General features: G+C 39.2%; 1 protein-coding gene across 1 annotated transcript in view; it reads right to left on the bottom strand.

Moving 5' to 3' along the window:
• Nucleotides 1-24,957, bottom strand: part of LOC127411099 (stAR-related lipid transfer protein 9-like) — a 51,218-nt gene that overhangs the window by 3,973 nt on the left and 22,288 nt on the right. Inside the window, exons 4-20 of the mRNA XM_051646465.1 lie at nt 14,223-14,339; nt 14,095-14,127; nt 13,004-13,062; nt 12,605-12,717; nt 9,215-9,357; nt 8,881-8,948; nt 8,627-8,724; nt 7,037-7,237; nt 6,678-6,775; nt 6,486-6,563; nt 6,066-6,143; nt 5,441-5,620; nt 4,213-4,267; nt 3,988-4,113; nt 3,765-3,847; nt 1,372-1,433; nt 819-991 (exon numbers count right to left, since the gene is read on the bottom strand). Of these exons, the coding sequence (XP_051502425.1) occupies nt 819-991; nt 1,372-1,433; nt 3,765-3,847; nt 3,988-4,113; nt 4,213-4,267; nt 5,441-5,620; nt 6,066-6,143; nt 6,486-6,563; nt 6,678-6,775; nt 7,037-7,237; nt 8,627-8,724; nt 8,881-8,948; nt 9,215-9,357; nt 12,605-12,717; nt 13,004-13,062; nt 14,095-14,127; nt 14,223-14,339 (1,765 nt within the window). The remainder of the gene's footprint in view (nt 1-818; nt 992-1,371; nt 1,434-3,764; nt 3,848-3,987; nt 4,114-4,212; nt 4,268-5,440; nt 5,621-6,065; nt 6,144-6,485; nt 6,564-6,677; nt 6,776-7,036; nt 7,238-8,626; nt 8,725-8,880; nt 8,949-9,214; nt 9,358-12,604; nt 12,718-13,003; nt 13,063-14,094; nt 14,128-14,222; nt 14,340-24,957) is intronic.

Below are 24,957 nucleotides of genomic sequence, written 5' to 3'. Positions count from 1 at the left end.
TTACAGGCAAACCGAACTATTGAGCATCTAGTTGTGCTCACATAATGCGCGCCGCTCTCTGAAAACACTAGCGCAAGTGTGTGTCAACAGAACAGTACGCATTCAATGAAAAGCGCTGCGCATGCAGACTATATATTTACTTTTCAAACACGTTGATTTACTACGATTCACAGAGTCATATGGACTACTTTAATGCTTTTATGGTTCACAGTAATGAATATTACTAACACAGAATCGGATTTGGATTGGGCTCCTCGGACCCAGAGCCGATATTGATCCAGGTATCAGATCGGTGCATCCCTAATCAAAATTACATCCCATAAAGCCTGAAACATGGTCATCATATTTTTGACTGTAAATTTCTGGCAACCACAGCCACCGGAGTTTTACTGTAAATAAAAAAAATGTTACATTTTATTTTTTTACAGTGACCACAAGAAACAATTTGGCCTCCAATAAAGTTGTACCAAAATTTTGTGTACTTGTTTAACAAGAAGACAGAAAAGGCCATGTTTGTAAAAAGGTTTTAAGACTTTATTTTCCATAAATCCATAAGGCCAAATACACCCATAGTTGAAGAAACTCCCTTACACACTGTCAAAAGACATTCCTCATAATAGACAGGTGCAAAATTCTAAATTGGTGGAAAATATAACAGATGTCTTAAATCCACTGCATTAAATTACGTTTTAAAAGCAGGCCATGTATACAATTTCTGATACTTCTTAAAGGTTAAAACAAAGCAGTAAAATGTATTATAAAAGTGTGATCCAGCATTGAATCAAGCCTTTAAGTATGTCAATATGTTCAGTACTCACTCTCAGAGTGTTGCTGTTTGAGACAGGCCTGCTCACTCTCCAGATCTCTCTCCGCTCGTCTCTGCTCCAGCGGAATCTCGTCTTGTAAACACTCTACGTACCGTTGCTGCTCCGTTAGTCGCAGTCTAGGAGCTGGTCCATTGCCGTCCTCATGACAACCTGCTCCTGCAACCCTGCGCACACAACAACAAACATAAACACACACACTGGGGATGAGGCACTAGTCCACCACAAAGCAATATGTTCACTGTTTAAATATTCAAGAGGAAACAAAAACAATTCAAGTGAAAGTATTTGATTTAATAATGCATTACAAAAACAAAGTGAACAAACTAATTTAATTCCATCTATCCTATCCTTTGTTGTTTGCATACTCCCTGTAGTAACCCAACTACTGCAAGTAAATTCTATAAACAAGGTAACGTTTCTCCAGAGAGCTCATTACCAGTTCAACATTTAGAAACATCATGAACTTGAGCAATACATCAACAGAGGAGGAAGCATTTTATTGTTCTGAAATGTATTGTTCTTGAATTAACAAGAACATATTTACCTGGAGTCTGAACTGAGCAGGTTGAGGTATGTAGAGTTGAAGATCAGACCTCCTTCACTGGTCTGCAAAGACCACAAAATTACTATTACTCTTCAATTCAAGGAAATTAAGTAACTTTGTTTTGCATTCATGAAATTTTAGCTATGCATGAAAATTTACATAAGAAACATAACTTTTTCATGTGTGCAAGTCCTTGTTATAAACAAATCTAACATATAATATCTCTTCACTACAAAAATTCATTTTCTTTCCAAGAGTATTTTTGTCTTATTTCAGGTAAGAAATGTAACTAAATTTACTGGGATTTATGCTTAAAGCAAGAAAAATAAATATTTGCCTATGGGGTAAGAGAAATAAACTTGTTTTCCCTTTGAATCAATCATTGTCAGATAGTTTTACTTGTTATAAAAATTGACTAAACTTTGTTGGATTTCTCTGAAAACAATACAAATTATCTTCATAGTGGTATAAAAAAATAAATAAAATTAAAATTAAAATTTTTAAAGATAAAAATTAAATTTATCTTGTTTTAAGACTTCGATATTTTTAGTGGAAAATAAGAAAAATACTTAAATATTTTTATATATTTAAATAAGTAAATAATACTTTAAAATGTGTATTTTATTTTATTTTCTAGCAGTGTAGGAATGCCTTTTATTTTCTTTAATCTGAAAATGCCTTGTACATACTGTTTATCAGCAGTTTTGTTGTATTAAAATAGTTAAACACTAAAACTTTATAAACTAAAATTCGACTTTAACTCCCAGTTTTTTTATGTGGTCTTTTTCATTCTGAACCCCTTTATATATACAGTGGCATGCAAATGTTTGGGCACCCCTGATCAAAATTTCTGTTGCTGTGAATAGCTAAGCGAGCAAAAGATGGCCTGATTTCCCAAAGGCTTAAAGTTAAAGATTCTTTAATATTTTAAGCAATTTTACTTTTTTATATTCATCTTTTACAGTTTCAAAATAACAAAAAAGGAAAAGGGCCCGAAGCAAAAGTTTGGGCACCCTGCATGATCAGTACTTAGTAACACCCCCTGGCAAGTATCACAGCTTGTAAAAGCTTTTTGTAGCCAGCTAAGTGTTTTTCAATTCTTGTTTGGGGGATTTTCGCCCATTCTTCCTTGCAAAAGACTTCTAGTTCTGTGAGATTCTTGGGCCGTCTTGCATGCACTTCTCTTTTGATGTCTATCCACAGATTTTCGATGATGTTTAGGTCGGGGGACTGTGAGGGCCATGGCAAAACCTTCAGTTTGCGCCTCTTGAGGTAGTCCATTGTGGATTTTGAGGTGTGTTTAGGATCATTATCCTGTTGTAGAAACAATCCTCTTTTCATCTTCAGCTTTTTTACAGATGGTGTGATTTTTGCTTCCAGAATTTGCTGGTATTTAATTTAATCCATTCTTTCCTCTTCCAGTGAAATGTTCCCCTGTGCCACTGGCATCAACACAAGCCCAAAGCATGATAGATCCACCCCTGTGCTTAATAGATGGAGAGGAGTTCTTTTCATGAAATTCTGCACCCTTTTTTCTCCAAACATACCTTTGCTCATTGTGGCCAAAAAGTTATATTTTAACTTCATTAGTCCGCAGGACTTGTTTTCAAAATGCATCAGGCTTGTTTAGATGTTCATTTGCAAACTTCTGACACTGAAATTTGTGGTGAGGATGCAGGAAAGGTTTTCTTCTCATGACTCTTCCATGAAGATCATAATTGTGCAGGTGTCGCTGCACAGTAGAACAGTGCACCACTACTCCAGAGTCTGCTAAATCTTCTTTAAGGTCTTTTGCTGTCAAACAGGGGTTTTGATTTGCCTTTCTAGCAATCCTACGAGTTGTTCTCTCTGAAAGTTTTCTTGGTCTTCCAGACCTCAAATTGAACTACCAAACGGCTACCTGAAAACGCTTTGCTATCTTCTTATAGCCTTCTCCTGCTTTGTGGGCATCAATTATTTTAATTTTCAGAGTGCTAGGCAGCTGCTTAGAGGAGCCCATGGCTGCTGATTGTTGGGACAAGATTTGAGGAGTCAGAGTATGTATAAAGCTTTGAAATTTGCATCACCTGGCCTTTCCAAACGATGATTGTGAACAAGCCATAGCCCTAACAAGCTAATTAAGGTCTGAGACCTTGGTAAAAGTTATCTGAGAGCTCAAATCTCTTGGGGTGCCCAAACTTTTGCATGGTGCTCCTTTCCTTTTTTCACTCTAAATTATACAAAATAAAAATAATACAATAATATTGCTTGAAAAGAATGTTTCATCTTTACTTTATGCCTTTTGGAGATCAGTTCATCTTCTACTCACTTAACTATTCACAGCAACAGAAATTTTGACCAGGGGTGCCCAAAATTTAGCATGCCACTGTAGATGTAATATCTGTTGACTGTACCCGTCTCCTCTCCCTCAGAGCTGCTGCTTCTGCAGGGTGATTAAACCTGAACTTATGAACTCCTCCTAAAGTTATCACTGCACCTTAGGGATAATAGAGATCAACAACAAAACATTAGGACATACAATACAGTATAAACCAACGTTAAACTGATATTTTGTATGTACAGGTCTGTACAGGAAAGAAATGGGTGTAAAGTGGTCTTTGTGTACATTGTATTTACCTTGTGCGAGTCTGCAGGGTGCAGTGACCTCTCTCTCACTGACCATGCAGATATTCCCCGGGACAGGCTTCAGAGTCACCACACCACTCTGATTCTCAATCTCGCATGCCGAACCATCAGGCAGAACTGAGGGGTTGATGAGCAAAATCAATCACTGCTGTTCAATCAAACGATTGTACTGCCATACAGGACTTAATCAAAGATGTTGAGATGAATATGAGATACCTATGTGGGGCTCTTCCAAATTCTCATCCTGAGGCCCGATTCTTGTCACCCCTTCCTACAGCATCAAAAAAGAACAAACATTAAAAAGGACTTCAATGTAAGCATTTAGTACATCACACTGTTGGACATGTACAAAACAAAACATTTTTCATAAAATGTCTTTCTTCCAGCTCTTCCATTTGCAGTTATCTCCAGCTTTGTTCACACCTCAAAACTGTTTTTCATGAAGGATAAAATGCCTGCTTGTATAAATCTAGGCACAGAATCATTCCCAGGTGGTTTTAGCTTTTGAAGGAGCGAAAATGCTGAAACTGCAAAGTCTGGAGAATTTCATGGGCAATGAGGGCTAAACTCCTTGCACAGATTTACGTAAACACCACTGAGGAACTCTCACTAAATGTACCACACAATCGCACAAAGGTAGGAAAGCGAAAAAGAGAGAGGAAAATGGAGCAGAGAGAGCAAGGCAACAAGACCAAAGATCTTCTTTACCTTCCTGTGAGAAGTATCTCAAGAGTTTTGCACATAGAACAAGAGTGGAAAAGACAAAAGAGAAATGAAGGGAGAATCTATCGAAGGGAAAGAAAAATAATTAGTTAAACACCAGAAAGAGCAGAGGGCTTTTTTAGAAAGCAGACTAGCTGAAGAGTCAATGGTTATGAAATGTCTGGAAAAAGCAATAGACCATAGTCATTAGATGCCAGAACCCTAATCTGGGGGGGGGGGGCAGTTAATAAAATATGCATTCCTCTTCACTGTATTACTGCCTGTAGGGATGAAAACAACTCCCTTCACAACTTGCTTCTGACACCCCTTTGTGGACATTATATCCGGAAAACAGAGCTCACACATATCCATACCAAGGAGCTCTAAAATACGGTCCCATATGCCCAACAACACTCATCACTTTGGCCACAGGGGTCAGTGTTTTGAATTTTGGTAAAAACAGTCTGATTTTAGCTAAAGAAAAGTCAACTTACTGTTTCTGATTTCACTGTGAGATCAGTTAAAAAAATTACAGTGGACAAAAAACACAGGTTGTGAAAACCAGACGTGACCTAGGACCTTAAGATAAAAATTAAATAGACAAGTATGTCTATCCCTCACAGCCTCATTTTCATTCACATGAACTTAGATATGGCATCTACCATGACTAAAGTCTACATTGCATATAAATAGCTGGATAATGCTAAATTTCAAGGAGAAAATTCTACAGATATGCCAGTACCTGAAGACGGTATATGGTGACCCCTGTGCTGAGGACGTCTGGCTCCAGAGCGATGAGGTGAGGCAGGAAGGAGTGGATAAGGACTCCAGCTCTGTCCTGATTTATGTCCACACTGTAGTGTTCTAGTAGGGATCGCATATCATACCAACTGTCAGACCAGTCTTTAGTCAGCTGCTCCACCTGCAAAGAAAACATGAGTGATTGAAAATATGGGCTGTGCCTAAAAGCTCAAAAATGCTGCCTTCTGAGGAAGTATACGAAAATGGAATAGCGTCAAGGCACATCTGAATCCAATTTTGGCACAATATCCAATCTACTAAGACTCCTTCATCTGGTTGGTTTGTGAAGGCAGCATAGATGTCTCCTTCTCTGACTATGGTGTCACACAATCTTTGCAGTTTGGTGGTTGGTGGGAAGAATAAAAATGGTGTCTGATAGTACATTAAATTAAATTTTTTCACATAAAAGTCCATTTTGTTTCCATTTTGTAGTTCTTCCATTAATTACTTTAAATGGGCATTGCAGTAATTAAATATTTGCTCTGTTATGTGTAGGGGTGTTAGATGGTGAAAAGTGGTACAATAATTTAGTATCCGACTATATAGTTTCAATAAGGTGAACTAACCTTCAGTTCCTTCTGTAGGACTATATCAGACAGGCTGCCTTCTCTCGCATCATTGAGCGATGGACTGGGGTTCCTCTGCTGTGAATGGCAAAGGCAATCAGTGAGCACACCACTAACACTTTAGTCTGAATATGGACATTTGGCTAACCAGGTGCAACATGACTATCTCTAACCAGCCGTGACATTTTGTCTGTTACTTTGCTTCGATTTTCATTGCTTTAGAAGTCTAACTATAGTGAAATCTCACTTGTTCAAAATCCTACACCACACAGCTCTACACTGAACATCAAATATGTTCTGATTGACTTTTATTTTGTCACTTTGCACAGCATTTAGCTTTCAGTTAAATATTAAGAAATGTTACATTTCGGCTTGTTGTTTTATGTGTTGTGTCTAGATAGGATGACGTGTAAGTCATACCATTTCGAAGCTGAGCAGCATGCTCTTCAGACAATCGATTTCCTCGTGCAGTTCTCTGATCAGCCTTACATTGGCGTCCTGAAGTAAAACAAGTAAATGGTTTTATTTTATTTCTAATCAGTAGACGCACCACAGACTTTTCTTAAAAGCTGATGTTTGTACATCAATTTCTACAGATTCATCTGGACACACCTCATTGACTCTTGGCTTGTTGACAATGTTCCTGGCTTGAGCTGCATAGCGGAGGGTGCTCAGAGTCTCACTGTAGCTGCTGCTGGATGGTGAGACAGCTGGAGAACAATGAGAAGAATCTCAGAATCAGTTCCCTGCTGAGAATACCAGCATGAATTTCCTCACTGGCCCAGCCTGGTTCTGGCTGGTCTAGTTAGCTGGTAAAGCTAGTCAACCAGCATGGTCCTTCTCGTGATACTCTTGCTGGTTAACCTAGTTTAGAAGCCTGCTAGGAATACCAGCACACCAATATCCCAAGCTGGGGACCAGCAACCAAAACACAACATATGGTGCTGACCAACAGTGCTGGTTTGACTTACTTGCAATCATGATAGTCTTGGAGTTGCCGCCCAGACTGTCTTTGAGGAGCCAGGTGAGGATGGAGTCTCTGTAAGGGATGAAGCAATGTCTGCGTCCGCTGCCTGACAGAGAGCTGGACTGGCTGCCTACTGTGCTCCCTTCACCCTCACTGGGCACACTGTTAATGCTCTGACTGCTGCTGAACATCTGACAGTTCTGGGCTGGAGGTGGCAGCAGTAATTTAATTTAACAAGGAGTGAAAAACATCTGACAGTTCTGGGCTGGATGTGGCAGCAACAATTAAATTTAACAAGGGAAAAAAGATAAAGAGAATTTTACATATTCTTTAGAAAATGTGGGTGGTACTTGCCCGTGCAAAACTTGCTGCCACTATGCTGGCGGTTGCGAGGGCATTGCAACATGATTGCTTAGGTGTTCTTGGTGGTTTTAAGTATAACTATGTGGTTTCTAGGGTTTTTTGGATGGTTGCATACTGGCCACTCCGAAGAGCCCACTCCCAAGTCCTTCAATTTAAGTCAATGGGACGTTTTTGCCCATTTTATCATCCGCCAGGCATTTATTCTAAGTTCAATTGCTGAGGAAAGTGCACATATCTCTTCTAGCACAATTTGAGTTATTGTTCATAGACAATGAGTTATTTCTGTAGCACAAAGTTACATGTCCATGTTTAATACTTAAGGTTATGGCTGTTAATCCATACCCCCACAGTACTGTATGAGCATCAGCAACTGTGATTACCCATGTCCAAATATGTATATTTCTCTACTACAGAGATTCAAAATGCTGAATTACAATAAAACAGCAAATCAGGTGGTTCTTTTCAACTGCAAGTGCTATATATATTATGAAAGTTGTTCCTTGGGGTTAAATTGTACCTGTTAAACAAAATCAGAGTAATAATTTTCACCTTGTTGTCATTACATCATACATTTGAGTCAAAGAATAATACCCGAGACTATTTAGCCAGAGACAGAGAACTTTTATTAAAATTAATGGGAGAAATTGGAACACCCAATATGGCAGATGTAGAAAATGAAGTCCTACCTTACAGATAAAAGAGCCAATCACCTTTCAGATACAGACAACGCCTGTCAGTCAACTCGAGAACGCGCATGCACATTAGCTCGACCAAACTGAAAAATTGCATTTGTTTAGCATGATTTGAGCTAAAGAAGCACAATTAATGATACCACTGTTTTCAGATTTCACTGCTGATTTGAAATATGTTCTTTGATCGTAATCTTGACCAACCGTTTTGGAGATTTCGATCATTCCTCATTCAAGTAGATATGAGCTGTAGTTTTATGCTGCTTGTCTCCATAGAAAATAGCTGCCTGGGAGCGTTCCCAAGATGGACAAGTTGACTGACTTGCCTGTAAAAGGGACTTTGATAATAACCACATTCCCGTATGAAATACTGTGTGCTCGGGAATGTATTCATAATACTCATACCTAAAGTAAGTACATTCTTCATCAAATAGTGTACATAAAAATACATCAGTACATACTCTGACAGTATGCAGATTCTGACTCGGTTATTGCACCACTAATAAGGGTAGAGAGGAAGAGTAAAGAAGGTCATTGCTTACCAAGAGCAGAGATGACGATGCCAAGGATGACGAGAGATTTGTTGATGTTGGCTCCCTCTGTTATTCTGTCTCTGCAGTAGTGCGGGTCTGCTGGCTCACTGACATAGCACAAAGGATGGAGTTTCACTGTTCACCATTAAGCTGGCCTTTCAGTGATCAACCACTAGGGGGCAACTTGACCACATATAATGGCTTCTCTTTTTCACAGTATATGTACTGTTGGTTTAACTAAAAAAAAAAAAAAAAAATCTAACCTGCCAGCCAGATCCACTAAATTGATCTTGCTCACAATTTCCGAAGGTAGGTTATTTTCTAGAATAGCCTACAAAAAAACCCACAATAGACAGGATTACAAAGGTGTGCGCATATAGTGACTGTTACAAGAATATTAGACACAGCATTCTTAGTGCTTTAGTCATACTTTAGGTAATTTGATAATCAAACAAGAAAATATCTGGAATAACCAGCCCCCACATAGAGCAATATGCTTTAAACAGTCAACTAAACTAACCTAATGCAGTTTGCAATGTCTATAAACTGGGCAAAAGACAGACTGATGGTGCTATGGAGAGGACATGCAATTCGAACCTGTATGTATTGAATGGTAAAGATGGCATGCGATCGACTGCTAGCGTCATGGACATGTGTAGCGGCTGTGATGCGGTTAGCGATGCCCTCCTCGAGCAGATCCACCGCCTGTTTGTAATCGGTCACTACATGCTGAGAAAGACCTAGAAACAACATATAGGTACAGTATAATCATCATAATTTTTTCTGAGATATGAGTCACAGATACTCTCTTCCTATTGGACAAAGAAACTTAAATTATGTAAACAGGATAAAATCAGGAAGAGATGATGCTACATGCAAGTGCATTGTAGTGCTTACACTGCATTAGATAACAAGCACACTTTTCAAGCATAACAATTCTCAGAAAGAAGTACAGTATGCCAAGTCTTGAAACTCAAACAGTTCAAAATTAAGACAAAAAGGATGTGTAAACTTTGTGGTTGTCCAATGTACACTACCGGTCAAAAGTTTTGAAACACTTGACTGAAATGTTTCCCATGATCTTAAAAATCTTTTGATCTGAAGGCGTATGCTTAAATGTTTGAAATTAGTTTTGTAGACAAAAATATAATTGTGCCACCATATTAATTTATTTCATTATAAATCTAAAATTTAATAAAAAATTAAAAAAAAGTTTTTTTAAATTGATGACTTGGACCAAATAATAAAGAAAAGCAGCCAATAAGTGCCCAACATAGATGGGAACTCCATTAATACTGTTTAAAAAGCGTCCCAGGGTGATATCTCAAGAATAATGATATTAATGATGATGAGATAATGTCAAGAGTACATGTCTGCAAATTCTAGGCAAAGGGTGACTACTTTGAAGATGCTAAAATATAACACATTTTTGATTTATTTTTATTTTTTTAGTCACAACACAATTCCCATAGTTCCATTTATGTTATTCCAAAGTTTTAATGACTTTACTATTATTCTAAAATGTGAAAAGAAATTATAATAAAGAATGAGTAAGAGTTTCAAAACTTCTGACCGGTAGTGTAACATGTCCATAGTTAATGTGATGAACTACACCTGTGGCTCTGCTCAGACATCTGTGTAATCTTAAAGGAATAGTTCACCTCAAAATGTACACTCTCTCATTTACTCACCCTTTTGCCATACCAGATGTGTATAACATTCTTTCTTCAGCAGAACACAAATTATAATTTTTAGAAGAATATTTCAGCTCTGTAGGTCCTCACAATGTAAGTGAATGGGTGCCAAATTTTTTACGTTCCAAAAAGCACATAAAGGCAGCATAAAAGTAATCCATACGACTCCAGTCTTTTAATCCATATCTTCAGAAATCAAGTCAAATTTATATGTATAGCGCGTTTCACAACAGGCGTTGTTTCAAAGCAGCTGTACATGAAATTATGCTATAACAGAAAATGAATGAACATAATGCCAATATTAGTTATTTATATTTAGAACTATACTAATATAGTGGATACAATTAGTAAACTAAGTAAGTGTTGTGGGTCAATGATTAAACAAGATGATTTTATACGAACTTTAATTATTATTATTATTTTTTTCCTCCCAATTTGGAATGCCCAATTCCCAATGCGCTTTTAAGTCCTCGTGGTCGCGTAGTGATTTGCCTCAGTCCAGGTGGTGGAGGACAAATCCCAGTTGCCTCCGCGTCTGAGACAGTCAATCCGTGCATCTTATCACGTGGCTTGTTGAGTGCGTTGCCACAGAGACATAGTGCGTGTGGAGGCTTCACGCCATCCACCGCAGCAACCACTCTCAATTCACCACGTGCCCCACTGAGAGCGAACCACATTATAGCGACCACAAGGAGTTTACCCCATGTGACTCTACCCTCCCTAGCAACCGGACCAATTTGGTTGCTTAGGAGACCTGGCTGGAGTCACTCAGCACACCCTGGGATTCGAACTAGCGAACTCCAGGTTTGGTAGCCAGCGTCTTTACCCAGGCTACCCAGGCCCCTAAGAATCCCATGTCTTTGAGTTTGCATCAATTCATCCTCTGTGAAATCTGTCTTAGAAGACTGAAGTGAAGTCTGGCTGGCACATGCTGCAGTTGGTCATCATCACTCAGTGACACAGTGTGATATGAAGTGATATGATAGGTGTGGGTGAGAAACAGATCAATAGTTAAGTCCTTATTTGCTTTAAATTCTTCTCCCTGCCAAGTAGGGGGCCGATATGTATGAAGAATGTGAATCACCAAAAACATAAGAAGAATGTGAAAGTTAAAGTGGAGATTGACTGAGCAGGGAGGAGAAATTATAGTAAAAAAGGACTTAAATGTTGATCTGTTTCTTACCCACACCTATGATATCACTTCTGAAGACATTGATTTAACCACTGGAGTCTTCTGGATTATTTTTATGTTGATTTATGGAGTTTCAAAATGTTGGCACCCATTCACTTGCATTGTATGAACCAAAGAGCTGAGAAATTATTCTAAAAATCTTCTCTTGAGTTCAGCAGAAGAAAGAAAGTCATACACATCTGGGATGGCATAAGAGTGAGTAAATGATGAAAGAATTTTCATTTTTGGGTGAACTATCCCTTCAAGAGGAACTGACTTCTCATCTCCTGAAAATGACCTTGGGACCATTTAGTTAAAAGTAATTGCAAACATGACTAAGAAACATGACTTTAGTTCTGAGAAAAGGTCTAGCATTGTATGTTTGCAGATGCCACTTAGTTTGCTGTTTTATTATCTAATCTAATGCAATGAAATTCATACATTTTTATGAGTTATCTAAGTGTCCAAATACTTTTGGGGGCCACTGATGTACAGTACATATGTGTGAAAGACATCACTACTACTCCACTGGGCTCCAAGCAGCCACCTGGAAGTGAGGTCGCTTCCTTTGCTGCACTGGGCTTTCTCCTAATACACACAATGACTGGATGTTGGAGAGAGAGAGAGAGAGAGAGAGAGAGAGAGAGAGAGAGAGAGAGAGAGAAAGAGAGAAAGAGAGAAAGAGAGAGAAAGAGGGCAAGATTGAGAGGCAAAAAATATGAGCAGAGTCATGGAGGGATAGAGGAGCAGAAACAGACCTACAAGCTGACCACCCTCGGCCCAAACAGTGGTGGGAATTAAGTTATGTGAGGTGGTTATGCGAGGTGAAACATATTCAGAAAATATAAGAGAATTCCCTAGACTGAAAAAGGGATAGTTCACCCAAAAATAATTTACTTACCATCATGCTGTTTCAAACCTGTTTTACTTTCCTTCTATGGATTTAGACAGAATGTTAGACTCAGTCACCATTCATTTTCATTGATCGAGGCTAACATTTTACCTAACATCTATTGGTGTTCCACAAAAGAAAGTCATACGGTTTGGCACAACATGATTGGTGAGTGAATGATGATTTTTGGGTGAACTATACCTTTAAGTTTGCTGTTTGTGAACACTCACCCTGCACATATGGCCCTTTCTTTGGGTGTTCTCGAACCCTCAGGGGTGCTGGTTTCTTCTGTTCCACACCTCTCAGTAGATCACGAACACGCTCATTATAGATCTCTAAAAAACTGCAAAGGAAAACAAGAGGCTGTATTTGGCTTTTGCTTACAGGCATGCTTATTTTTCAACATTCTGTCTAAAGAACAAGCTTGGTACTTTTGAAAAACAGATAGCAGGGATCGACAAGAAGGATTGTTTTTAACTGACCCAGTCGTGCCAGTGGTTCTTGCTCTGCCAACATTTTCATGGGCCCCAACACAACAAGCATACAATTTATTTTTAGCAATAAGCCAAACAGGCCCAAACATCTCTGATACTACTGAACCATAAAAAATAAAAAGGTTTCTATCTCACCTTATTTCAATTCTACAGCTCTGTCCATCTGCAACATCAACACCAGACCTAAAAAGCCCCTGAACAGATGGTAGAAAGGCTCAATCAATAACATATCCATTTCTGAGAGTTTCTTCAGGCACTGTCATGTCCCAGGGTTGATTTTTATTAAAACAGATAAAAAAATATATATTTGTTGTATGAAGGTCACATTAAAACCAATTTAGAAACTATATACCATGCCTTAAACATTTATTTTGGTACTTTTTAAATGCCTGTTATGTTAAGATTTTATTGTTTTTGCCTGGTCACAGACCAAGACTTTCAATGTTAATTTATCGTTACATTTAAAACTATGATCATCTAAACAAAGAGCGAAATAAACAGAAATCATTGTCACACAATAAATAAAAAGGTTTATATACATTTTCAAAAATTATGTAATTTCTGCCGCACCAAACAATTTTGCCCCCAATAAGGTTTTTTAAAAAGTTAGCGTACTTGTTAACCAGGTCGACAAAAGTGTCAGTGAAGAGTATGCTTGAGATAAAATACGAGACAAGTGATGTTTGAAGTAAACAAAGAAAAATCAAGCTAAATATCACTAGTGTGCAGAATATTTTTATTGGCTGTCATTTCCAGTCAAGCTCTCATTTTGCCAAATTATGTAAAAATTATGTTATGTATAACATGTAATTGTATGTATTTAGGATACATTAAATGTTAGCAATGAAATTATCTTTAGCACGACAAAGGAGTCTGACTTTTTCAAAAATGACATATTCCATGTCTTTTCTATCACCATCATTGCCACCTTAAAATTCTATTAAACATGATACAGAATTTAAAATGTGATGGAAATGATAATGTGGTGGGAATTTTCAAAACTTCAGAAAAAAAAAAAAAACAAATTACATAAATCTATTGTGATGCACATAAAAACACCGTTGGACATTGTTATTAGACAAATTTAATAAACTAGTCAGAGTGTTAAAAATGGTTTAACAAGCTAAAAGTGTCTGAAGTTCAAGAAACACCTTTCAGAGTGAAAAGAGGCAGAGCTTGTAACTCATTATTAAAAATAAATATCATTATTAAAACCAGTGACTTACTTGACAGATCCTTGGAGTCAGCCCCATGGAATCCTGCACAGATAAGTAGGACACACAATATTTAGCTTGAAATAATGCTTCCCCAATGTCACAAATGACTTACTTTAACTGATGGCACCGTTACTTACTGGAGTCCCCATCATGGTGTATGTTTTCCCTGAGCCCGTCTGTCCATATGCAAACAGACACACGTTATATCCCTCTGAAGCCCCAGACAGAACACACACACCCAGATCCTGAAACACCTAGAGGAGTAGAGGGACATACCTTTTAAACACTATTTGATTCAGGATATGCTCTCCTTTGTAGGAAAAGATTGTGATAGTGTAATTAGTGGTGCATGCTAATGCAAGCATCACCATTTCTATTGCTCAACAAACCCATAATGCTTAGTAGCAAACTTTGTCATGTAACTTGCCCCTCACCATTTGTGCTACGGACATGTCCGGGGTGTCAAATTGTCTTATATGTTTGCATAATTAATACATTTTTAATTAAAATCATGTTTATCTTTTCACAGGCAAGCACTTAAAATATAGTATTTATGAATAATCATGAAATTACTAAGTTCAGACATGAAACTTACACAGGAAAAAAAAAAAAAAAAAAAAACAATCAGCTCATATGGTATAAACTAATAAGTCCTTTGACGTGTAATCGGGTTGCCAATCATCTTGAACATTTAAATTTGCTCAGTTTGCAAGTAAGCCAGTTCTGAAACCCTCCACCTCCCCAGCTCCAAGTGTCTAGATCTGCTACATGGGGATTGTATTTATGTCTAATTGTGCAGCAGCATGTCCACATGCTAACTCAGCATGTCTGTGTATTTTCTAGTTGTAGCAAGTCTCCGTACTTGCTCTGCAGCAGCGTAGCAGATCTAGCCCGCCAAGATCAATATCCTATCAATATGTCATACCCACATTAAAATGATAAATCTTTCCGATAGTTGTCATGACTGAACAAATTATTTTTTAGATATTTTACTTTTGGATAAAAAGTAGTGTCAAAATTGCTCTTAGCAAAGATGGAGTGTAACAAACACAGGCAAATGCCAGCACAGTGCTGAGATGGGCAACATTCTATAAAGGAGAATTTGTTAAGCCATCGGGCTTCAATGAATTTTGCAGATAAACAGACTGAAGAGAGAAAGGAGGAAAGGAAGTAGCCCAAGGGTTGACCACACCAGCGCCTGAGCTGTTGGTGCACTGAGCTGCAGTAGGTCTTAGGGTTTTCATTTCTCCTCTCCTTACAGTGAGAACGGCAGAAGTCTGATCTTCATATGCTGGGGGCTCTGGCAAACACACACACAGCACATTCTCTTCCTTCTAAACATACACCAATAGATTTCAAAGACCAGGCTCACTCACTCTCCATCAAGAACACACAAATATACACCATCAACGATCATCTACATTCATGCTCACTTGAAAAACTCATTCAAAGAGCACAGAACAATGATCCGTTCAGTCATGAAACTCTACATGGTGCAGCTCATAGGTTCATTGACATGTAATCTGTCCTTGCATACTCTCTGTTCTAGCATTTACAGTAACTTGCCTCAGATGTTTGCAGGTAAGCCTGTTTCACTGCAAGGTGCTATGAGAGTTTTCTCCCTGAAACCCTCCACCTCCCTAACACCACTTGTCTAGATTTGCTTAATGGGGATTGTATGTCAGCAACATGTCATATATGCTCAACACAGCACGTCTGTTTATGTTCTAGTAGTAGTAAGTCTTTGTACTTGCTGTGCTGCAGCAGCAGCGTAAGCAGATCTAATTAGCCAAGACCAAACTACCAACTTGTCATATCCATTATAACACTTCCAATTTATTCAGAGAGTTATTACTGAAATAATTTAACCTGTCTGTCAGTAAAAAAAAAAAAAATAATAATTATTTTATATGGCAGTCCAATTTCTCAACCAGTTTTAATATAAAATCACCATAAATAGATAAAATGGACCCTGTTTACATTTCCAGGTTTGAAACGAAAGCAAACTATAGCAGGGTAAACTTCTACAGTGTTGAATGTGTGACCACAGCAATTATTTTTGTGTTCCCATCTGCCCAAACTGTCACTCCATCAGCAGCTGTACTTGAAACACCACTGTATAATGATAATGTTATAAATTTACACTATGTAATTAAAAACGTGAAAACATTAAAAACAATTGCTAGATTTATGCTGCTAAATAAGGCAGAAACGCATCACAGTCTATGAAAAGGGTCCACTAGGGCTGAACGATTAAATCGAAATTGCAAAATGACTCTTGCGATTTAATTAAATAAATAGTCTGAACGTGCTGCCTGTTGTGCTGTGCGTATGTGCACAGCTGTTTTGTCTGTAGTGTGAAGTGCTTTCTTAAATACATGTAAACAGGGCCAGTGTATTACACATATGTTTTCAGTGGTTTCAGAGTGGTTCTATGCTTGATACACACAAATTCTATCTATCTGATGCCCTCAGTGACACATGTGCTCCGAGTTTAGTTTGTTGTGCTAACGTGCGCTGAGCGCGTTATATTTAACCCTCTGGGGTCTGAGGGTGTTTTGGGGTTGTGATGGACTTCAGGAGAAACTCCGTTGACCACCTCCCACTGACCATCGACGGCTCGACCGTGGAGAGAGTCAGCAGCATTAAATTCCTGGGGGTGCACAATCACAGAGGAGCTCACCAGGACCACCAACATCACATCAATCTCCCAGAGGGCCCAACAGCGCCTCTACTTCCTGCGCGGGCTGAAAATTCTCCCCCTACCCATCCTCACCACATTCTACAGGGGCACCATTGATAGAGTGTTGACCAGTTGCATCGCCGTCTGGTATGGAAACTGCAGCGCTGCGGACCACAAGACCCTGAAGCAGACAGTGAATACAGCTGCAAACATCATCGGTGTCCCCTCCATCCTGGACATTTTCCTGCACGGTGCTCCAGTAAAGCAACCAGCATTGTGAAGGACCCCACCCATCCCTCCCACAGTCTCTTACAGCTCCTGCCATTAGTAAGATGGTACCAGAGCATCTGAGCCAGCTCTGCCAGACTGCTCAACAGCTTCTTCCCTCAGGCTGTGGGAACACTCAGCAAACCCCCCCCCCCAGGTATGTTTTAATCCTGGGGCCTGGCAGGCTCTGTGTAAGTCTGAATAGAGGCTAATTGGGATGCTGTCTACAGGGAGAGCAGATCAGAATCTAGCTGTTGCTTCAGTGTGACTCACTATAACTAGCCCGAGTTTGATTCTTCAGCGTGAAAGAATCGGTGAGGGAGCTTGTTTGAGTAGTCCAACTGAACTGACTCTCCACTGAACTCTGCTCACGTAAGGGACTTATCACTGTCACAGCACTATAGTGGGGACGTCTTTTTAATTTGCTCTCACTGTCACCACTGGACTTTAGATGCTCTCAAAGAAGCTCTTAAACAGCTACATATCAGTGATTATGGACAGTGGTGGTAAACCGAGACAGCAGAATTTACTGTGCACAACTTTAACCAGTAGGCTGTGCCATTCCTGCTATTTTCTTTTTTTATTATTAACAATTTTTATTAATTCCATGCAGCAAATCAAATAGACAGAAACTGCAGAATCAAACCACATGAAATCACAACTTTCCCCCCGAACATTAACCTCCCCCCGACACAAACGAGCACCCCATGGTCAAAAGCCAACTGACAAAGACACACATATAGACAATAAAACAGCAGAACATTTTTAGAAACAGTCTCTCTCCACTGCCCCTCCCCGAGAGCCTTCCAAAAAGGCTAAATAGCTGCCCCATTTCCTGATGTACAAATCCAGGTTGCCTAGCCTTCTACATGCCATCTCTTCAAATGCCACTACCCTGCCCATCTCAGTAGACCACTCATGAAATGAGGGCGCATCAGTTGACTTCCATTCCCTGAGAATTACCTGTCTGCCAATCATCACGCTGGTTAAGACCCAGCTTTTTATATATTTATCAACTATATTCAGGACCGCCCCATCACCCAAAATACACAATATGGGGCAAAACGAAAATTGAGTGTCCACTACATCACACACAAAGCTCTGAACCCTCAACCAAAACTCCTGGATCCCAACACATCCCCAAAAAACATGGGTTGTGTCCCCGTCTTGTGATTGGCATCGCCAGCAGGTGGGAGTGTCTTTAAGACCAAGCCTATACAATCTAGAGGGGGTCCAATAAAATCGATGCAAAATCTTAAATTGCATCAGACACACCCTTGCATCTCTAGATGCAGACTTGACGTTTTTTAGGATTCTAGCCCACACCCCCTCCCCTAATGTCAAGCCTAGATCTTTCTCCCATAATCTTTTGAGAGAATTCAAATTTCTGTCCCCCAGACTCTGAATTAGCTGGGAGTAATACACTGATGCCTCATGACCCTTCTCAAAAGCAGCAATCACCACTCCCAGAGTATCCGCCGCTTTAGGGGGGTGCGTGCCACTCCCAAAAACAGTGCAGAGTAGGTGGCGAAGCTGTAAATACTTATTAAACTGAGATCTGAAAATGCCAAAATGCCGAACCAAATTTTCAAAAGGTCTCAATACTCCACCCTCATATACGTCACTGAGTGCATTAACCCCCCTCACAATCCAATCTGAGCAACAGAAAGGGGACTTATTAATACATAGTTTAGTGTTCAGCCATATGCTCAAGGCTGCATTTAAATAAATATCAGAATTAAACACTCTGGACACTTTTGTCCATATCGAGTGCAAATGCAAAATAACGGGGTGCGACTTAACCTCTCCGGCTAGTTTGATCGAAAGGCTTTGCAGTGGCGAGATAGGGGCAAGAACTTCCTTTTCAATACAAAACCAGGGAGGGGCACTCTCAGGTGGAAGCGACCAATGAGCCAAATGCATAATAATAAAACAAAATCTTGGGTAGACCTAACCCACCATTGTCAATCGGCCTGTGTAACTTTAACCTGGGGCGCTTACCATTCCAAATAAAGGTCTGCGCTATGCTATCAAATTGCTTGAAATAAGAGAGGGGGACATCTACAGGGAGAAACTGTAGCAGGTAGTTGAATTTTGGAATACAATTAATTTTAATAACATTAACCTTCCCAATCATCGATAAATGTAATGAAGCCCACCTGTCCACATCGCTCGAAAACTTTTTTATTTAAGGGTCAAAATTAACACTAACTAAAATCAGACAAATTTGCTGGGAATAAAATCCCCAAATACTTAATGCCCTGTTTGGGCCACTGGAAGGCACCCGGCTGGAAAACCATTACTGGACAGTATGCTGTCAAAGCCAAAGCTTCGGATTTAGACCAATTGACTTTGTATCCTGAGAACTTGGAAAAGGAATTAATAATTCTGTGGAGGCAAGGCATAGTCTAGTAGGTTCAGAGACAAATAATAAAATATCATCTGCGTAAAGCAGAAGCTTATGTGCCACACCTCCTGCAACCACCCCTGGAAAATCATACTCCTTTCTTATTGCAGCTGCTAATGGTTCCAGGGCAAGACAGAACAATAATGGGGAAAGAGGGCAGCCCTGCCGAGTGCCCCTATTCAGAGTAAAATAATCCGTTTGTACCGCTGCTACAGGGTGTCTATAAAGTAACTTAATCCAACCAATAAATGTACTCCCGAACCCATACATTTCCAAAATCTTAAAAAGATAATCCCATTCTACCATATCAAACGCCTTTTCGGGATTAAGTGAGATGGCAGCGATCAGAGATTGATCATTCGCTACTGACCACATGATGAGACGCCTGATGTTATCAGAAGAGCTGTGGCCCCGAATAAATCCCACCTGATCTATATGTATAAGAGATGTCATAACCTTACTTAATCGGTTAGCCAAAATGTTTGACAATATTTTTACATCTAGTTGGATCAGGGAGATTGGACAGTAACTTTTACACTCGCTTGGATCTTTGTCCTTTTTAAGAATCAGACTGATCCGGGCTTGTGTCATGGTTGGAAGAAGCTTTCCATTCTTTAATAGTTTAGTATAAACTTATAACAAAAGTGGAGCTAGTTCTGTAGCATAAGATCTAAAAAATTTTGCGGCAAAACCATCCATCTCCGGGGACTTGCCTGTAGGTAGGTACTTAACTACCTTGTCAAGCTTCTCCAAGGTTATCTCAGAATCAAGAGAGTTTTTTTGCTCAATCGTCAGTTAGGAAGATCTAATGGTTCCACAAAGTTTCTAATATATTCATCAGTAGACGAAGACGTGGAACTATAAATATCAATATAGAATTCTTTAAAGGCATTATTAATAACAATGGCTGAGGTAAAAATTTCACCACCAGCAGATTTCACTGAGGGAATGGTAGAAAGAGACTCTCTCTGCTTTATATATCTAGCCAAAAGCTTCCCTGCTTTGTCACCTGACTCAAAGTATGACTGTCTTGCCCTGAATAACCAAAACTCCACTTTCCGCGACAAAATAGTATTGTATTATATTTCAATCAGGTCAATTTTCTGAGGCCATCAGCTGACATACAGCGCTTCAGCTCTGCCTCTGCACTTTTAATATTTCCTTCCAACTCCACGAGTTCTCGTGCTTTGGATTTTTTGATGAATGTAGCATACTGTATGATCCGGCCCCTAAGAACCACCTTAAGTGCCACCCAAGCCACGCCCACAGAGGATACTGAGGATCAGTTGGTCTCCATATAAACATTGATTTCAGTCTTTAACATTTGTTGGAAATCAGGATTTTGCAAAAGGAATACATTAAGGCGCCAACTATATGATTTCTTTTTCTCTATATGTGGCATCACCTCTAAACTCTCCAGGGCGTGATCTGAGACTAAAATGTTTCCAATTGAGCAATCCACAACATATGAAATGTGGGATTTGGATATAAAAAATAAAAAATCTATTATAGAATAAATCTTATGGACCGATGAAAAAAAATGTATAGTCCCTACAAGATGGGTTCAAAAGTCTCCAAATATCCGTAAGACCAAGATTTTTACACATCCTGTGAAGCGTCAATGTTGCTCTAGGGGGTTTATACATTTTTGCTTCACTGTGATCAAGGACTGAGTCCATCAAAAGATTAAAGTCTCCTCCCAATATTATATCATGAGGGGTGCCAGCGGTTTGCAACATCCCTTCAAGATCTATAAAAAAAGCCCTGATCATCAGCGTTAGGTGCGTAAATATTAGCCAAAATCAACCTTTGCCCTTGAATTTCAGCTAAAAAAATAATGACTCCCTAATTTATCTTTCGTCTGTTTGAGACATTTGAATTGTAGATGTTTATTTACAAATATAATGACTCCCTTGCTCTTACTTGAGCCAGCACTAAAAAAATATGTCCACCCCATATCTTCCCAAATTTTTCAGCTTCCTGCGGGGAAAGATGGGTTTCTTGAAGAAACACTATATCATATTTCTTACATTTAAGAAAAGTAATAACCTTCCTTCTTTATATGGGGTGCCCCAACCCATTTACATTCCATGTGGAGAGAGATAGTACGCTCATATTAAATATTTGACATTTTGATATAGTAGAAAAAATAAATTGTGTCAAAAACAAAATTATACAGACCACATTTCCCATTAGTGAAACAATCAAACCTCGAACTTCCCCCCGAACAAAACAAACAGAAAAAAGAAAAATGTGCGCATTAACCCCGCGCACGAGAGCGCCAACCGGCGACAATCCCTCTAAACTCAAAAGGTCCACAAACACCCACGAGCCCCCACGACAACTTTGCCATCGGATTGCACAATTTTGCCTCACAAATTTGTGAGGCAAAATTACATAACAGAAAATACTTTGTCAAATAAACCCAGTCAATAGGAAGAATGAACACAAAGAATGTGTAGATTAATTTCACAGAATTGTCTCAAAGGTATGATCTTCCACAAAACAAATTTCAGCTGATATAAAACGTTCAGATGTGTTCATTGAGCTGGCTGTTATGAGTTCAATGGATGACGTAATCATTCCAATGTCCCGTAAAAAAAACTCAACAAAACAAACTATAGCCAGCAGGAGGAATAAGCACGAAGAACAAACAGATTAATCCACAGCTGTTCCAAAGGAGTGTTATTCAATAGAACAAGCTCCAGCCGCTAGGAGGAACCAATACAAAAAGAAACAAATCCAGCATCCCGGTTCCCCGGATGGTCGAGTCAATTCACTCGGAGGCCGCATAAACATATATACCATGACTTACACAATCCGTCAACTTTATAAAAGACATTCTTTGTGTGAGCATGTAGATAATTTGCGGTCATCTGTAGTGTCCACTCACAAACTGGCCAGGAACTTCAATGCAAAAGTAATCTTTCGTCAATGCAAAAGTTTCTTTAAGGAAAAGTGTTATTCACAAAACAAGCTCCAGCCACACGGCGGAGCCAACGCAAAACGAAAAAAGAAACCAAAATGTCGCCCAGCTTCCTCAAGAGTAAGTACAGTGAGTTGACCCACTCACATGAGAAACACCCAATGGTTTACTCACCCATTGATTCAATAAAAGACATTGCCTGATTGGGATATGTAAATACTTTGTGAATGACCTTCGTTTCTATTCTCAGTTTGGCCGTAAACATCAGAGCAAAATGATCTTTCGCCGATGTAAGAGTTTCTTACATTCCTTGAACCGATCACGTTTCTCTCGTCGAGTTTGAAAAGTCCGGGAACAAGAAAATATTATGATTCTTCCAAGAAAGCTTCCCTATGCTTCTCGCCTGGCACAACACAAGATCTTTATCGGATGATCTCAGAAATCTGGCCAGAATCAGTTGGGACCTATCTCCCTCAGCAAATCTGTGAGCTCGCTCGATTTCCAGCTTGTGGCCTGTTATGTCGAGCAGACTCGGGAAAAGCTCCTCTAGGAATTTCACCATATCTCTGCCCTCCTCATGCTCAGGAATTCCAACAATTCGAACGTTATTCCTGCGGCTTCTATTCTCAAGATCTTCAAGCTTTTCAAGGAGATGTTCCAAATCAACTTTGGTCGCGGGCTTTGGCTTATAGCTAAAGTACTTAAATTCTGAGAAAGCGATTGTTTCACTTTAGAAGACATTTAACCGCTGGAGTCGTATGGATGACGTTTATGCTGACTGTGATTTTTGGAGCTTCAAAAAAGTTGGATCACCATCCACTTGCATTTTAAGGACCTACTGAGCTGAGATATTTTTCTTCAAATGTGTTCTGCTGAAGAAAGTCATACACACCTGGAATGGCATGAGGGTGAGTAAATGATGAGAGAATTTAGATTTTTGGGTGAACAATCCCTTTAACAGAACTGAAAGTAATCAAAATCATATGGGTCTGTTTTTTGTTTTTTTTTATAGAACCAACTAAACAATAAGCTAACAATGAGCTAACAAAGTAGCTGTTCATTCTATTGAAATGTTATTCTTTTCTGCCATGCTGGTAGGCAATGGGTCATTCCAACTCCGTATTGGGTATCAAAGTTTTTTCCGAAGTTCGATTATCTCCACATTCATATGCAACTTTTTTATATTAAGTAGCACGTGAAAGCAGCATTACTACATACTTAAAAATGTGTACTTTTCCCATTATCAGTGAAGTACAACTAGTGCACAGTAAAAGTATGCTTTTCAAAATGTCTGTGTTAATTTGGCAAGCGCTACATTCCAACAGTGCTATCTATTGTTGTTGGCCTGATATTCCCCTATAGCAATGAAGGCATAAAAATAGGCTCTCACTCAGTGGCATTGACCATTTTCCAGGCTTTGGCTTACTACAATAAAGTAGGCAGCAGATGAAGTCAATGTTAGGTTTAGACTCCAAGTTCAAACTCTAGCCAAAATGGCACCAATTAAGCACCTAACAACAAGTCCTGCAAGAATGAATACAGCAATCAACAGGAAATCAATGGCCTTCTAAGCTTAGGTGTGTGTATGGAACTATGTATGCGTGTGGACATAGGAAACCTTTAACAAAAGCAAGTGATGTTTGCTTTCCTCCATTTCCCTCCTCAAACCACAAAAAAAAAACAAAAAAAACAACAAATGCACTTATGGTCACAATGCAAGAGGAAAGCTGAATATAGAGTTGATTCTGGACAGGAAGTTGTCCAGTAGGTCAGTGTCTCAGGCAACATGTGATCCATAGACCCCTTTGAGAAGATCAGTCAGGGAGGGGCAAATCCAAAAGTGGGGCAGAAAAAAAAAAAATGAAGGGACAGGCGGTGTAAACTTTGAGAGATGACGTCTTTTAATAACAAACAACATTATCAGCTGTTCAGTTAATATATACAAAGGGATAGTTCACCCAAAAATTGTAATTCTGTCATTATTTACTTACTGTCATGCTGCTCCAAACCTGTTTGACTTTTTCACAAAAGGAGACATTTTGAAGACTGTTTCCCATGCTCTTGCTATGACAATGAACAGGGACTAAAGAAGCTTCAAAAAGGAAACACAAAACCACCATATATCTTAAAAGTGGTGCATAATGCATTTGTGCGCTGTAGTCCAAGTCTTCTGAAGCAATACGATAGGTTTGTGTGAGAAACTGATCGAAGCTTACATCATTATTCACTGATAATCTTCCCATCCAGTGAGCTTTTAAGCATTGCAACCTGATCATTAAGTCAGTGACTTAAACTCGAGAACTGGATCAATCAGATTTGGGAACTGTGGCAGCGGGGGCGTGGTCAAGCATCTCTCCGGAGAGAAAGAAAGCGGTAAGGGCTCTTACACCTGAGCTAAATTTTGTCTAACACCTGTCTCTAATTTCAGTGAGCACAGGGAGAGCGGCATAAAAGAGCCACACCGCCAGAAGATGAGAGGGAGAGATTGGCACAAGGAAGGCCACGGCGTCATATGTTTTTATGTAGACGAAGTGAGACTATCTAAATAACTATTTGTTTGTGAAACTGTAGACGACAGAGTGCTCAATT

This window comes from Myxocyprinus asiaticus, chromosome 20, assembly GCF_019703515.2.
Source record: "Myxocyprinus asiaticus isolate MX2 ecotype Aquarium Trade chromosome 20, UBuf_Myxa_2, whole genome shotgun sequence".
NCBI lineage: Eukaryota > Metazoa > Chordata > Actinopteri > Cypriniformes > Catostomidae > Myxocyprinus > Myxocyprinus asiaticus.
Note: the sequence above shows the minus strand (reverse complement) of the source record. Positions and strands in the feature narration are given on the sequence as shown.